We start from the raw sequence: 13,071 nt of genomic DNA on the forward strand, positions 1-13,071 counted from the left end.
ATAGTGTAAAAAGGATGGCATTTTCATTATGGTACAAACCAGAAACAAAGGCGAACCATGAGTGTGTCCCATGGTGAGACTTCACTATCACGTGCCACTCATGCTTGAACCTATCAAGAGATGCCTATAGGCCAAGCCCTGCTGAATGTACCACTTAAATCGATTTAAACTGCTCCTCCTCCTGTCTGCACTGTCACAGCCCTATGGCTGGTGGGTCTGCACCATCCCTCATCAGGACAGTTGCAGAAGTTGCATAACTGCTTTCCTAGCTCAGCCCCTTCCTGTCCACTTTCCACACCATGCTGCCCACCCTCAGACATACTGAATTCAAATTTTCCAGTGGGTTAGACCCAGCAATCTGCATTTTTCACCAGCACCCCAAGTGATTCTCATATACCCCGAACTTAGAGAATCACTCGTTTCAGGACAGTTCAAATAGAGTATGCCTTTTAAAACTCTTCCCACTCAATGCCCACTGCTCTCACTTTAACCATGGCCAGCTTTCATGCTTTGAAAGCTTTCATGCTTTTTTCCACTCTGCCCCTTCCCTCCTATCTCCCACACATCCTTTGAAGCCTCTGCAAAGCTATTCCAAGCCCCTCCAGCTATATGAAATAGCCCCTTCTTTAAGTTCCTATAGTACTTAAACCTCTGTTCCTTTTACATTTAACTCCTTTTGCCTATGTAAGACCTATATGCGCATAAGCTTGTCTTGCATGCCAGTTTCAGCCCTTTGAAACTGGCACTAGAAACTAGCTGGCACAGAACATGTTCTCCGTGACACTGTAGTTGCCTGAGCGGGATTCATAGCTGGTTTTGCACTCAGCATCTGGCACCACGGGTAACTTGACATCCTGCAGGGCATCTGACAAGGTCCGTGTGTTGCTGCTGCTGATCTCATCCAATGTCACATTGGGAATGGAGATGCCCTAGTTGGTCACCAGGCCCAGCACGTGGGGGGGCCGGGCCTTCAGGCTCAAGTCCTTTGAAGGCAAGGACTTAAATGGCAGGCACTTAAATGAAGAAATGAGCAGCCTCCGAGAGGGAGACACATCAATAACCAAATCCTTTCCTCATTACCTCTTGGATAATGTCCAGGTACCAAAAGTTGTACTTTTTCTGCAACAAGCGAGATTTTGGTTTAATGAGGAGGCCAATTTCTTTTCAAAAAAGTCAAAACAAATGAACACACTTCCCCAACAATAACAAAACCCATAAGCCAAAGCTATTGGTTATCCACGAGGGTTTATTTCCACTTTAGACCCCTGACGGGAGCAACAATGCAGAGGCCCTTTACAGAGTGGTGAAGCATATGACATAAAAGATACAAAATATAACATCCTTTACATGTGCCATTCGTAGACATAGGAGTGTGCTTTGATGAGCCGGTTGGAGAAGTGGATACTTCCCAATCATTCCCTCTCAGGGGCTTCTCTGGCTGCCTTGCTTTGATGGAGATTTCCAGGAGAGAGAGCTCCAGGGAGAAGGAGAACAATCAGCCCTGTGAGGGCCAGAGAGGCTGCTAGCAGTCAGGGAAGCTCTGAGTGCTCCAGCTAGAAGGACCCTGCAGGGGACCTTATGCCCTCCTATTGCTGATGGAGAACCAGAGACTCAGAGAAGGAAAATGATTTTTCAAAGGTTATACAGCCAGCTGGGGACAGAGCAGGGACTAGAACCCAGGACTCTTGGCTCTTTTCACTGCCTGCCATGGGTGAGCCTCTGATTCCCTTGACTCTGGGAAATGAAGGAGTGGGTCCCTCTGAACATCCTGTGGGGTGGATTCTCCGCCCAGCTTATGCCCCAGGGATGCCAGGCAGCCTGGCAGGATTTGGGTGACTTCTAATGTGCCCATCCCACTCTTTCTTCCATTTCCCTGCCCAAAAGCACAGCAGGACATGGTGTGGGTCTTCTCTTTTTCCAGGTAATCGACTAAGTCCCCACATTTGGGTCTGGGGTTCAGGTAGCCTTTCAGATAATACATTTCAAGGCTGAAAGATTGCTTTGTGCTTGTCTGGAGCAGCAGGTGTGGACACCCATGGTGTTAGCTGGTGTTCTAGGGTGGCATATGGACCCAAATGTGTTCTGAGTTGACAATGGGAATTTAAGGGCTTGGTGGGCCTCCCACGGCTATTCTGTTCCCACCAGTCAGCACAAACCTTCCCAACTTTCTCCATGTCCTTTGAAATTCCTTTATTGGGGAACATAGGGATAAGGCTTACACTGCAAGAAGCTTTAGGGAGAGAAACCCCAGGCACGAAGGTGCTCCAAGGGATTACACTAAGAGAGAGGGGTGTGGCTATGAGCCATCTCCCAAAACCTGAATGCTCTTCTCCTAGAGGAAGGACTAGGCCAAGACTAGTCCCAGAAGGCAGAGCAGGAAAATATACAGATGCAGCATTCAGTTCAATGTTAGAAACCATTTTCTAATAGTCAGGTCCAAGCTCAGTTATACCAACAGTGGGACCGATGGGTTTGGTAAGTGATCAGGAGTGAATAAAGGCCACTTGGGTAAGAAGCATGGCCTGGAAAGAGTGCTGGGATTGGCACAGAGGCCTTGGTTGAGCTCCTGCATTGTATTACTGGGTAGAGTGAGGCCAAGACAGGGAAAGAGACTTGGACAAGCTCAGGAATGCAGGTCTCCTGCCTAGAGCCTTCTCCCTATACCACACTGCTGCCTCTCAGGGTCCTGGGGGCTGTCTCGGTAGGAGAAGCCACCGCTGGGTCAGTGTGTTCCATTCCATTTGGTCTGAGAAGTAATGTGGAGTGTGCTGTTGGAAGTGCGGTGTAGCTTCACTCAGGGGAGGCAGGCCCCGAGGACGTAAGTCAGCTCACCGTTCCACTTGGGGCTCTCCCGCGCTTTGTGGTGAGCCCATCTGCTCCCACACCCAGTCCACATAATTGGAGACCTTTGTGTAGACTCCATAGACCTGCTTGCTGCCACATTCTTCAGGTCCCCCCCAGGACACCAGGCCTTGCACCACCCAGCGCTGGCTCAAGTCATCAAAGATGACAAAGGCTCCACCGCTATCTCCAAGGCACGTGTCTTTGCCGCCCTCATAGTAGCCAGCACAGAACATGTTCTCCGTGACACTGTAATTGCCTGAGCGGGACTCATAGCTAGTTTTGCACTCAGCGTGAGGCACCACGGGTAACTTGACATACTGCAGTACATCTGATAAGGTCCGTGTGCCGCTGCTGATGATCTCATCCACTGTCACATTGGGATTGGAGATGCCCCAGCCAGCCACCAGGCCCAGCATGTGGGGGGCCGGGCCTTCAGGCTCAAGCCTTGGCAGGCAGACAGGCACAACGTGGGGTCCCAGGGGCACGGGCTCCTGCAGCTGCACCAGAGCTATATCGTGGTTGTAGTTTTGGATATTGAAGTCTGGGTGGAGCACCACTCGGGCAGCTGAGCTGTTGACCGCCCCCGATTTGTCCCGCACATCATGCAAGCCCAGGTAGACGGTGACATGCTCCTTGGAGACTGGTATCACCGTGCTGTCTCTACGCTGGGAGCGCAGCACATGAGCTGCTGTGAGGATCCAGGACTCAGAGAGCAGGGCCCCACTCCCAAACCACTTATCATTTGGCACTCTCGAAGTGTCCTCCACCACTATCAGAGCCTGCCACGGGAAAAGGCCGGGCTCAGCATTTCGGCCCCCAATGATCCTCTTGACCAGGCTTGGAAGGGAGCGGGAGGGCTGACCGCACTCTGTAAGGAGAAAGAGGGAGCAGGGACAAGAGACAGAGACTGGTCAGGTCAGCCATATGATAGCAGCCACAAAGAGAAATTCACATCTCACCCACTATAGATTATGCCACCGTAGGACCCTAACCTGCCTGGGTCATGCTAGCCTGGGAGAGCTCTACTCAGGGTCATTTTGGGTCTAAGTCTCTCTAGGCTGGCCCATCTCTAGTCTGGCTCTTCTGTAGCTGGGACTGTCTCTGGACTGGACCACTCTGTGTTTGGGCTTTCTCTGTCCTGAACCACCTCTGGCTAAGATCACTTGTGACCCAGACCATTTAGAGCCATCTATTTCCAGTAGTGGTCACTTCTCCCCTTCCTTCTCTAGAAAGGCAGGTCTTATTTCAGAAGTGGTCCATGCTATGGGAACCTAGAAAACTTCTGAAAGTTTTCTGTCCATGGGGACAGAGAGATGGAAGGAACCTAAAAAAGCATCTAGCAAGTCACAGCAAACGCTAGACTGGGAACAAAGACGCTGGAAGCCTTGACCTGGTTTTTCTCTTCCATTTCCCATGTTACTCTGAGTCAGCAAATTTCCCTCTCTGGATTTCAATTTTTGATCTGCCAAATGAGGCATTTGGTCACAATGATCTCCAGGGATCCTTCAAATTCCAGGGATCCTTTAATTTTCATTTTATTTGCTTTGGCCATCACCATTTTCTAGGTGAGTAAACCTCCTGAGTTTAAGTGACTAGCCCAAAAGGATATGACTCTTAATTCAGATAGCAGGAGCTTAACTAGATTCTAAGTCTTGTATCCCACACTGACTCAACAGGTATTAAGACTGTGGGCACAGGCCCTGAAACCTTTTCTTCTCTGTCCTAAAAGAATCTTGCTATAAATTGATGCCCATGGATTAAGGCCCAGGGCATCCATGGTTGGGGAAAGGTGGCATAATCTATAAGCAATGATGCATGGACCCTACTCTGGGCCACCCATCATTGCACCCAGGAGCTGTGTAGTACCTTTAGGGGAAGGAGAAAGATCTGAGCAAACTTCATTCCACTGAGTTGCACCCTGAGCGTGCACATGCACCACCAGCCTCCTGCAGCCAAATGCCTCTGGCCAATGAGCAGAAGGTCTTCAGCACCAGGCCCCCGCTGGCTAAGAACATGCTTGCACGGCCCTTCCCAGGCAGGGTGCTTGGGTCTTGGAGGTAGACCTACTATGAGTGTGGGCCTCCTCCTTGTTCCAAATGGCCAGGCTATACTCCTTGGCCTGGGCGCTTTCGACAATCCTTTAGACGCCATGGAACATTTGAGTTTTCTTGGCAACTTTGGGAGAGCAGGCTTTTAGCAACCTAATGCTTTTCAGATGCTCTTCTTCCTGAGGCCAAATGCTTCTTGCTTGATCCTGGGGCACCCTGCCATTCACCCCAGGCCAGATGTGAACTGGTCTTTGTAACTCTCTGTGGCCTGGCCTTTCAAAGTTGAGGGTCAGCCTTCCAATTACAAGTAGCAAGCTGCAAGGCAACATCTCAGTGCAGCTCTGCGACTGGTCCTACATATATTTAGTGCTTCAAGGCCCTAATCCGGTAAGGGACATGTCTGTGGCTTGGTCCGTGGTCACAACAAAGCCAACACTAAACGGTACCTTTCTCCAACCAAGGTGCCAGTGGCACACTGCAGGTCACAGATCAGATCTGGAGAGACCTTGGAGAACAGCTAATTTACAGATGGAAACATGGAAGTTCAGAGAAGGCAAGTGACTTACTCAAAGTTTTAATGGGAAAGCCAGAACTCGAACCTGTTTATCCTGAGTCTAGCTTCGTATCTCCACTGAAATCTGTTTTTCTCCTTGATGTGTTCTTGTCCTTTTAAGAGGCTGAATGATGCAACAAGCTCTTGGGAGAGCTCACTGAAATGGGGTCATTCTTATTGACTGCTGCCATTCTCCACACAGTCTTTCCTGGGAGAAAGGGATCTTCCTGAAATGTTACAGCTTTGGCTATGCTGAAGCCAGATTTGGGTTCTAGAGGACAGTGGTTACTGAGGGAGGGTCTTTAAAAAAAATGTGATACTCTAGGATTCGAGGTTCCTGAGGATGGCATAAAACATGATCATGGTAAAAGAATGGCTCGGCATTACTTATGTTGCCATCAAAAGTATTGAGTTTACCTTTCAGCTCTGCCCCTGACTTTCTACAAGTAGCCTTGTGCAAATCACTACACTATTCTGACAGTTTTCTCATTTATAAAATAAAAGGGCAAGTAATATTTGCTTAGCAGGCCCCCTGAAATGGTGGGCCTTTTGACAATAGATGAGATGGCCTTCTCCATCCTGGCCTGCATCCTGGTTCAATCACAGTGTTTTGCAAAGAGAGAATTTACAAATTTCTGGCCTAGTCCAATGATACACCATGGTTCTGCCCAACACTGGGTGTTAAAAGAATTTCATGACTCATTGTATCCAAGATGCTTTGTACAAACATAGAGGATGATGACATTAAAAGTCATAGAATAGCTGGGCGCATGGCTCATGCCTGTAATCCCAGCACTTTGGGAAGCTGAGGTGGGCGGATCACCTGAGGTGGGGAGTTTGACACCAGCCTGACCAACATGGAGAAACCCCATCTCTACTAAAAATTAAAAAAAAAAAAAAAAAGTCAGGCATGGGGGCGCATGCCTGTAATCCCAGCTACTTGAGAGGCTGAGGCAAGAGAATTGCTTGAACCCAGGAGGCAGAGATTGCAGTGAGCCGAGATTGCACCATTCCACGCAGCCTGGGCAACAAGAACGAAACTGTTTCTCAAAAAAAAAAAAAAAAAAACAAGGTCATAGAATATCACAGGTCTCTTGGTCCTGATGCTTTACTTCTGAGGTATGGGATCCCAGACCCAGAGACATGAAATTACTTACCAAAGATCACAGTTAGGAAATGGCAGCATCAGTATTAGTACCTATGGCCTTGACTCCTTGCCCGGGGCTTCTTCCTCTTCCAGAGGTGGCCACATGGCTTTCCAGCATGGAATCTATCCCTAGCTTTTTTTTGGCTCACATGGTCTTTTAGCAAAATGGGGATTAGATCCTCTGGTTTGCTACAGCTCCACCATTCCTCTCTTTTCTGAGGCTTCACTGCTTAGAGTCCTTGGGTGTACTTCTGGGCAAGCCTAATTGAGGTAAGTGGAATGAGCAGAATGGGTGGGATGAACATTCCCTTATTCCACATCCTCATAAGTTTTTCTTAGAAATAAAGACCTCTTATGTGAACCCTTCCTAGTCAGTTCTTACCCCTCCACTCATAGACAACCAGGCATTGTTACTTCCTGCTTCTCTGGGATCCCATAGCACACATGATGGTCAAAACCTGACTCCCAAATGCTAACATGTTCTTCACTTCTTAAGGATGAATGGTAGACAACTCTATAGCCTTTCCATTTTAGTGTCTAATCTGATATCTAGAAGCCTCCTGATATCGTTTGGCTATGCCCCAAACTGGCTATGTCTCATTTCTCTCTTGCCTGCCACCATGTAAGATGTGCCTTTCACCTTCCGCCATGATTGTGAGGCCTCTCCAGCCATGTGGAACTGTGAGTCCAATAACTTCTTTTTCTGTGTAAATTACCCAGTCGTGGGTATGTCTTTATCAGCAGTGTGAGAAAAGACTAATATATCTACCGTGCACTAGTATACCTACTTTATACTGTATACTGTAGGGTTACTGAAATGTACCATTAATATAATACACTATGTCAGTTTACCCAACACTCTTATTCAGCAAAGACAAATATCACCCAATGCTTAACCATATTGCAAATTTCCTGCTGTTTGTGCAAACATGCAGATGGAATTAGACAAGGCACTTAATTTCAGTATTCCTCAATGCTGTCTTGAGTGATTGTATCATTAAACTACTGCCATTCTTGCTTTTTTTTAAAAAAAAAACGTAAATTACTATGTTGTGAATATTAAATTTAATTTTTTGTGGATTATTTGTTTAACCCTAGAGTGTGCATTTTGGGGCTACACTTTTCTAAGTCGACTTGAACAGCTACAAAGTGTGATTGCAATGCAAATCACCCATACTATTTATTTATTTATTTATTTTTCAAGACAGAGTCTAGCTCTGGCACCCAGGCTGGAGTGCAATGGTGCAATCTCGGCTCACTGTAGCCTCTGCCTCCTGGGTTCAAGCAATTCTCCTGTCTCAGCTTCCCAAGTAGCTGGGATTACAGGTGCGCGCCACCACACCTGGCTAATTTTTGTTTTGTATTTTTAGTATAGATGGGGTTCCACCATGTTGGCCAGGCTGGTCTTGAACTCCTGACCTCAGATGATCCACCTGCCTTGGCCTCCCAAAGTGTTGGGATTACAGGCATGAGCCTGTACTCCCGGCCTATACTTTTAATGCTAAAGCAAATGTCCCCAAAATCTGTATGCACAGTAACACTTCCTGTTACCACAAAATTTTCTTTCCATTTTAAAGTGGAATCAGTAAGTAAACCATGGGAAAGGCAGCCATCGGAAAGGCTTGACCACGTTGCTGTTTGGAAGAAATAATTTCTCACTCTGTCTTATCATGATGTTGTTTGTCTTATCATCTCCTTGATAGCATGGTGAGTGCTTGAGGACAGGGTGCCCACTTTTTCAATTTCCCTGGCACAACAGCAGACACACACACAAACTGTGTTATATGAAAAAGCTTGTGGCAAGGGCGCAGAGAGGGGACAGGAGGGCTCTCGGAGTGACGGAGCAGGCAGAAAATACAGGCTGGTTTGAGAAAGTGTGAAGCAAGGCTTCTCTGACCTTTAACCTTTTGAAGACATCTCTTAAAAAGCAACCAAAGCATCACCTCCCCTGTCCCCCATCTCCCTATTAACAGCCAGAAAACCTGGGGTCCTAGGGCCTTGGATGGAAAACCATGAGGCGAAGGATTTGAAGGGTGAGGTACCTGGAAGGCAGGTGGGTAGGCTTCTCCCCAATATTTTATTCATCCAGACTCCTTGGGCAGAACAGGTATATATACCTGGATTAGTGAAAGAGGTTAGGAGAAGAGGGAGAAAATGGTTGATTTGTAACACATGAAAAATAGATCTGGGTACTTAATTTCTCTAAAGTGAGTTATTACAAAAGTCCTCCAAATGGTCATCTAGGCTCAGATACCATCGTCTCTGAGCCTAGATGTACTAAGAAGAATGAGGAAGAATGTGGCAGGTACTCTCTGGGATATAATCCTCCAAAGGGACCAATTAACCTCCAAATCTCTTCAAATACCCATAGGGCTACCATCCTAGTCCTTCTACCAACTCCCTTTGCAGCCTGAAGGATCTTTCTAAAATGGGAATCTGACCATGTCCTTTCTGAGCTCAGAATCACCAATGGCTTGCTGTCACCCTCAAAAATAAACACCACACTCTTCAGCATGGTGTCTGTCCAAAGCTCTGGGGAATCCCACTCCTGCCTGGCTGAGGGCTGCTCTCCTCCCCAGGTCCTGGAAGGCACCTCCCCCTCACTTGTCACAAAGACCTGGGCTCACATGGCTCTCCGTTGCACAGGTGCACTTTCCTTTCTTCTCCATTTGACAGACTCTTTAATAAGCATACATTTGTGGCCACCATCTCACTGGAGTTTCAAAATAGCTCTAAGAACTTCACTGCTGTTCCCTCTTTTAAAAATGAGGACTTGGGGCCAGGTGCTCACGCTTGTAATCCCAGCACTTTGGTTGAGGTCAGGAGTTCGAGACCAGCCTGACCAACACGGCAAAAGCCAGTCTCTACTAAAAATACAAAAATTAGCTGGGCATGGTGGCAAGCTTCTGTAATCACAGCTACTTGGGAGGCTGAGGCAAGAGAATTGCTTGAACCCAGAAGGTGGAGGTTGCAGTGAGCCGAGATCACGTCACTGCACTCCATCCTGGGTGACAGAGTGAGACCCTGTCTCAAAAACAAAAACAAAAACAAAAACAAAGAGGAGTTGGAGGCTCAGATGAGTCAGGAGAATATTCTCTGTGCTTGCATGCCAGAGAGGCAGAGCCGATGGGCCCTCCTTTCTCCCTGACAGTTCCTTTTCTGCTAGGGACTATGAGTGCATGTGAGGGGGTGTTGGGCTGCCACAAGGCAGGGAGAGGCGGGTTATGTCTCTAAGCACTTCTCCTCCCACGTCCTCCCAAACCCCCAGTGTGGCCAATGGACAGGTTATTGCTGGTGCTTCACCCTCTGGCCAGTGTGCTGCTGCCCAGCCCCTGGGGCAGCCAGGGGTCTCCGCCAGTTGGCATGGATGAGGCCTGGACAGGGACTGCTGTGGCTGTGCTTGAGCTGTGGTCAGGGGATATGCTGGGCTACCTGGGGAGGCAGAGGATCTGCTCCTCGCTCCCCAGCCCTGCCTGGACCCCTGTCCGTATCAGGGGAACAGGTCTTTGAAGGAAGGTCCCTTACCTGCTGAATTGGTCTGGCCTGGTGAGATGTTGCCCTCACCCAGAAGCCAAGGCAGAGGCTGGATGAAGCAGTAATAGTGGCGAATTTTTGGAAACTCCAACTCAGCCTCAGACCACATGAAGGAGTTTAACTTGGGGGATTCCAGGCTTCCTTTAGGGTCTTGTTTCTTCCCTTAGTTGTGTCACACTCCCACCTTCAACTCATTAGTAAATCAGTTCCTTCACGCTCCCACCAACAACTCATTAGTAAATCAGTGCTAGATTTAAAGTTAAAAACAAAAAAGCCTGCTTTTTGGTTTTGAGACTGTTTGTGCATCTCCACACGGACACAGTAACACAAGCTCATGGAAAGTGAGAACCTGAGGAGATGTGTGAGTGACACGTTTTGCATTATCAGGCTCTACACACTTATGAGCAGTTCATCCTTTCAGAGCTGTCTCAGCCCCCAGTCCAACCCTGAGGCCCCGAGAGTGTGAAATGGGGGTGCGGTGGCTTAGCATGGAGGGCTTACCTGTGATATTGTTGAGCATCTTGTAATAGGGCTCCTGACAGGAGTATTTGATCTCAGACTTGTATGTGGTGAGGTTGTTCCTTGTGGAGAAGGTGACCAGCCCATGTTCCAGCTCTCCTGGGGCTCTACAGTCTACAACTGAAAGAGAAGAAGTGAGACCCCTCAACTGCCTTTTGCTCATCCTCCTTTGGCTATCTGATGGATCTGTCTCATGCAGATGTACAGGTTGTGCACTGCACACAATTCCAGAAAGCAATGTTATAAAGCCTCTGAAGGGTGCCCCTGGGATGTGCAGTATACAGCCTGTGAAGCTACCAGTGGTCCTGCTTTTGAGGTCTCTCCTATTCATTATGGTACTACTGTGTGGTCGACTCACCTGCCCAGTGTCAATTTTGGGTAGGGGAAGGTCTACTGAGGTTTAAGCAGACTCCAGTTTCTTACCCACCAGGGCCTCTTTCTTTTACTTCTAGTTTTATTGTGCAATCCTCTCTGCCTCTTCTGCCCAAGGATGAAACCCTTGGCTTAGTGAGAAAATTCTAGCTGACATAAACCAAACAATCTTTTGTTCTTCTAGTCCCAATCCTAGGCTGAGTAAGAGCAGCTAATATGTTCGCATTGGAGTTTGGCACAAAAAATCAAAAAACCCAGCTTCTGTTTGAGTACACAGCCCCACCCTGCTGCCTCTCTACAGGCAGCTTGCTTGGCCATAGAAGCCAGGAGGCAGGGTTGGAGGCGGATCAGCTTTCAGTCTTCCTCTGTTCATCTTCTCTAATTGTTGATGGCCAGATGTTTGAGCCATAATTCCCAGTATAGGACATGACTAAAGATGCCTGCTCCTCAGCGGTGGTCTTTGGGGAGCTTTCCAGTCCAGCTCAGTCTTAGGGGAGCTGTCAGCACTGATGGAGCCCAGCGACAGTCAGCTGAGAGTCAGGGCATCTTTTCATGGCCATATCAGAGGCTGTGGACCCAAATTTGTCAATCTTTTCATTCTTAAGGAAATCCTAATCTTGGATATAACAGCCTACGACAGAGTTGAAGAATCATAGATGAATCATAGAATGTCGCAGCTGGAAAGAAACCTGAAGTAGGCAATCTAGAGTGTCCTCTTTATTTTATCTATGAGCCCAGAGAGGAGACTTGACTCGTCTAAGGACATACAGCAAGTTACTGTCAGAGTGAGAGCAAGATTTGACCTCAAACCCAGTGCTGTTTTAGTAAATGGAACTAGTGGTTCTTAAGGATCTGTTTTCCAGTTAAATGGCCTATTCTAGATACTAGCTGGCCAATAGTGGACATCAATTGTCAGAATTTCCAGAGCCCTGGTAAAACTTCCAAAGTTCCGTGTCCTCCTGAATTTTACCTGGTCATTTTGGGAAACAGTGAGATGTAATTTATCCCCGAGTGCCATTTAGATATTGTGATTTTAACTTTAGGACTCTAAATTCATCTTTTTGATTAGCTAGAGAGTCCACTCAAAATGTAAATAATTCCAAGTCCTTCCGGGTTGGAGGAAAAGATGAAGGAAGGGAGTAAATATAGGTACTTCTTATCCACTAAGAAGGCCAACCAAGACAACTGGTTTTTTCCTGGCCTCCAGTCCAATCACCCTGGACAAATCATCCCATTTGTTCTGATCATCCAAAAGTAGAGATGCTCTTCTACTTTGTGAGGTAAATGTGTGCAGCTCAACACTAGGATAATGAGGCAATAATATTTATTATTTAAATACTGTGAACAGTTTTAAATTTATTTTGTTAAAGCCGATTTTTCCTCCTTTTTCAGAAAATGCCATTGACTTGGTGCTTAGGTATTGGTATCACTCATCTCCCTTAACTTTGGTCCACCTGACCACCTAGTTCAGGAATTCCAGGGTTGGCTTTAGCGTGGCTAGGTGGACGGGCCCCTGGGAGCCTGTTATGTGGCTGATGCTGGCGGATAGATATTTTCTGGGTGGAGGACCTACTTTCACATCACTTCAGAGAAGTAACTTTGCCCACTGATACAGCTGGACCTACAACTAGGTAGAGGGGGTGATAAATAGTGGAAGGTAGAGGGTCTCGGCAGCATGGAGGGGTGCACTTTCTTCCCAAGTCCACAGTGGCAGGGAAAAAGCCATGTTTCTCTGGGACATGGAAGTGACTTAACCCCTCACAAGAGGCCTTGAGCAGCAGCTCTGTCTGGCACAATCAGCACACACTAGACCCTGCTTCCTCTGTTGGCCTATGCTCTTTGCTTTAGGAAGGGTTTTATCCTTTTCTCTAAAGTCCTGTCTGGCCAGTTCCACACTCTGGAATCAAAACACCCTTCTCTTTCCCCTTGCCTTGGCGGTACCGCCCAACACCCTATCTCCATGGTAATCTTATTGCCACTTATTTTCCTCCAGACACACCTTTTTGACCTGTAGTTCCAAGTGTGCTTTGCTGTATTGGGGGGCTTTCTAGAGA

At 47.5% G+C, this 13,071-nt stretch overlaps 1 protein-coding gene across 3 annotated transcripts in view; it reads right to left on the reverse strand.

Moving 5' to 3' along the window:
- Positions 1–13,071, reverse strand: part of MASP1 (MBL associated serine protease 1) — a 74,277-nt gene that overhangs the window by 15,234 nt on the left and 45,972 nt on the right. Inside the window, exons 9-11 of one of the 3 annotated variants that reach the window (XM_063620502.1) lie at positions 10,628–10,765; positions 8,635–8,709; positions 1,229–3,712 (exon numbers count right to left, since the gene is read on the reverse strand). In XM_063620502.1, the coding sequence (XP_063476572.1) occupies positions 2,829–3,712; positions 8,635–8,709; positions 10,628–10,765 (1,097 nt within the window). In that variant the 3' untranslated portion in view covers positions 1,229–2,828. Of the gene's footprint in view, positions 1–1,228; positions 3,713–8,634; positions 8,710–10,627; positions 10,766–13,071 lie in introns of those variants that run through there. The other 2 variants (XM_063620501.1, XM_063620500.1) reach the window with 2 other exon arrangements.

Source organism: Symphalangus syndactylus, chromosome 17 (genome assembly GCF_028878055.3).
Source record: "Symphalangus syndactylus isolate Jambi chromosome 17, NHGRI_mSymSyn1-v2.1_pri, whole genome shotgun sequence".
In the NCBI taxonomy this organism is placed as follows: domain Eukaryota; kingdom Metazoa; phylum Chordata; class Mammalia; order Primates; family Hylobatidae; genus Symphalangus; species Symphalangus syndactylus.